At 40.3% G+C, this 2,745-nt stretch overlaps 1 protein-coding gene across 1 annotated transcript; it reads right to left on the bottom strand.

The window, feature by feature from the left end:
• Positions 1 to 1,867: 1,867 nt before the first annotated feature.
• On the bottom strand, positions 1,868 to 2,251 carry LOC139698922 (female-specific protein transformer-like). The gene has a single exon (XM_071598169.1). The coding sequence runs from the start codon at positions 2,249 to 2,251 to the stop codon at positions 1,868 to 1,870; it is 384 nt and encodes a 127-aa protein (XP_071454270.1).
• Positions 2,252 to 2,745: the final 494 nt, after the last annotated feature.

The following is a 2,745-nucleotide window of genomic DNA, read 5'->3' as shown; positions in this document are numbered from 1 at the left end:
CCTGCGATGCTTTTGAGAGTACCTTTCAGATAGATTGAAAATAAGTACTCTTATTTGTTAGAAAAGCTGTAGTTTACAGAAATATTGGTGTCAATGAGGAAAAGTAGATTTAGCAGAAGACCTTATGTAATTCAAAGTTGGTGCGGCATTTGGCAATTAGAATGAAACTTAAAAATGTGTGTAATGATTAATTTTGGGAAAAGAAGTGGTTCCTTCCGATTTCCAACTACCTCAGAAATACTAAAATAGACAATGCAGACTCGATCAAAACTACTTAGACGATATCATCACTCACTACGTCCCCTGGGTGAAACGTAGACGGGGAATTTGTGGACATGCCAGAAAAAAATTAGGATTTATTAAAAGAATATTTTGGAAATGAGAAGAGTTCACGGAAAAGTTGTGGAATGGAAAAAATTGCTACGAGTAAAAGCTATCTTCATGAAGTTGGATTGATTGCCGAATCACAAGTTTACTTATTATTCGGGAACCTGAATTTACTCGTAATTGAATTGTCGAATTAAAAGCCTACTTGTAGATGGCGTGCAGCGTGAAGGGGCTATATTTGTAAAACTATGTTATCGTAAACTTAGTAAAGTAATGGTATGATTAGCGGAACTAGGTTGGGAATAACTCAAAAGACGAAGTGTTAAATGCAGATGATATCTCTGGCATAAATGGGAGCAGGTCTCTTCAGCGATTGAATTGAAAATGAATCGTTAGGCTAAACGTACTCCGGTATGTAAGATAATGACACTAAGTTTAGAGAAATCTAGTCACAAAGCAAGAGAAAAACGTCTGCCGCTTTCACCATTAATTAAATCGTCTTTCCCTTCAAACAAGGCAAAAGTACTGCTATATACAGCGGTCATAAGGCCAATCCTTTCCTATGTTTCGCTGGCATGTAGTGGACGAATTTTACCGGCCGCTTTACACCCAATGGAGGCGACCGCGAGGGACTCTTGAGTGCTATGCTCGACCTTGCATGGAAATACGCCGAAAAAAACCTCCACGCGCCCACAGAAACGAAGCCGTTTGTGGATTACCTACAAGAATGTGTGAATATCTCCTTCGACGACCTAGCAAATAAAGAGGTTGACAATCTTCAGACAATTGGATGAAAGAAACCCGTTTCCTGGGAAAATACCAACGACCACGATTGGCCATAGGATAACCAGGCCCTTTTTAAAAAGGAGGAAAAAAAGTTGATAGAACCCTCTGAAATTCGACGAATCAAGTGGCCTACGACGAAGTTGTTGAAAGACAATCGCGTCTCGGGAAACAGCAAGCCGGGCGCCCGAGCAGAAAATGCTCTCGGCAAGAACACGACGAGGAAGTTTAGGAACGACAAATTTAACATTTCATTTTTCCCAAAAATAATGAGGAATCAGAAAAACGAAAGAAGACCTCTCGGGTGAAAGGAGTGAATTCGTTAATTGTAAGCAGTCTGGTAGGTGGTCATTATTTCGTCTAACATTTTTTTATTGTTCATCTTGCTGTTTAGAGCCTGCCTAATCTTATCCGTAAAGACGTATACCCCCTTAAGGTACCGTAGGACCTGGGCCTGCAGTTATGATGTGGATTAAATGAATTATTTCAATGAATATATTTTGACTAAAACTTGAGAAAAAGTTAAAATTTAATATTGAAGGTTGGATTCGAGTTCGACCTCCTGTCTAACACATCCTGTTGGTAGGTATTTGGTTTCAAAAATGAGATGTGTTGACGGATTATAATTCTTTTATTTACTGACAAGGTCCATGTAAGTTAAATACAATATAAATTCTACTAAAATTTTTTTATCCCGTTGTCGTTGCAGTTGGTGTCGGTCATCTCTATGGTGAAGGGAGCAGTGAAGATATTACGATTAGTTGCTCCTGGAACTCCGGCGCCTCCTGCGGCTACGGCTTCTCCTTCTCTGTCCTCGGCCCTTCATGGAACGTCCCGTGCGCCTCCTGCTGCGGGACCTCCTCCTCCTCCCCCTGCTTCGGCTCCTCCTCCGCCGACGCCCGTCAAGTGCATGAGGTCCAGCGCGAACAGTTCGGTATTTACCTTCTTTAGCAACCACTGCTCCCTTGTCGATGGCTTTTTTCAGTGCTAGGACCACGTCCTTTTCAGTTATTTCTCCTCCTTTACTCAAGGTCTGCTGCAAATATTTCGTAATTTTTTTTGCCGAGGCACCTTCTCCTTCATGCAAGGCGTTGATGGCTCTTATGGCCGTACTTGGCCTTATAATCCTTGGTGCGGCCATTATTGGAAATGAAACCAGGGCCGTTTGGACACGCACCCCTGCTGGAACGACAACGGTGATAACTGGAGGAAGCCGAAAGAACGATTGACCGAGAATCAATAGTTACAACGGTTATGTATCTATTGAAGGTTCATTGTTGTCCCATAAGTAAACAAAATTTAAGTACCCATAAATTTACTAGTAAGGAATTTTTGGAGGAAAAAATTTTAATCCAATGCATATATCTTTAAATCCAACACGTTCCCCGTTTTTAATTTTTTCCTAGGCATGATAGTAATTAAGCCATTCATAAAATATATCGGTTGTTCGCACGTGACCGTTTATTTCTGACGTAAACACGTCCCTCTCCGCTCTTAGCAACAAACCAATGCAGATTAAATAAATACTGTTTATAACTGCATTAATTAATATTTTTCGTCTTTATAAAGTAATAACGGGATATTACATTTATTGTGTTATTTCGAAATACGAGAATTGAAACGTTCGAAAAAAAG

This window comes from Hetaerina americana, unplaced genomic scaffold, assembly GCF_022747635.1.
Source record: "Hetaerina americana unplaced genomic scaffold, ioHetAmer1.1.p SCAF_1, whole genome shotgun sequence".
Classification (NCBI taxonomy): Eukaryota; Metazoa; Arthropoda; class Insecta; order Odonata; family Calopterygidae; genus Hetaerina; species Hetaerina americana.
The sequence above is the reverse complement of the archived record's forward strand: the minus strand, read 5'-3'. Positions and strand labels throughout refer to the sequence as shown.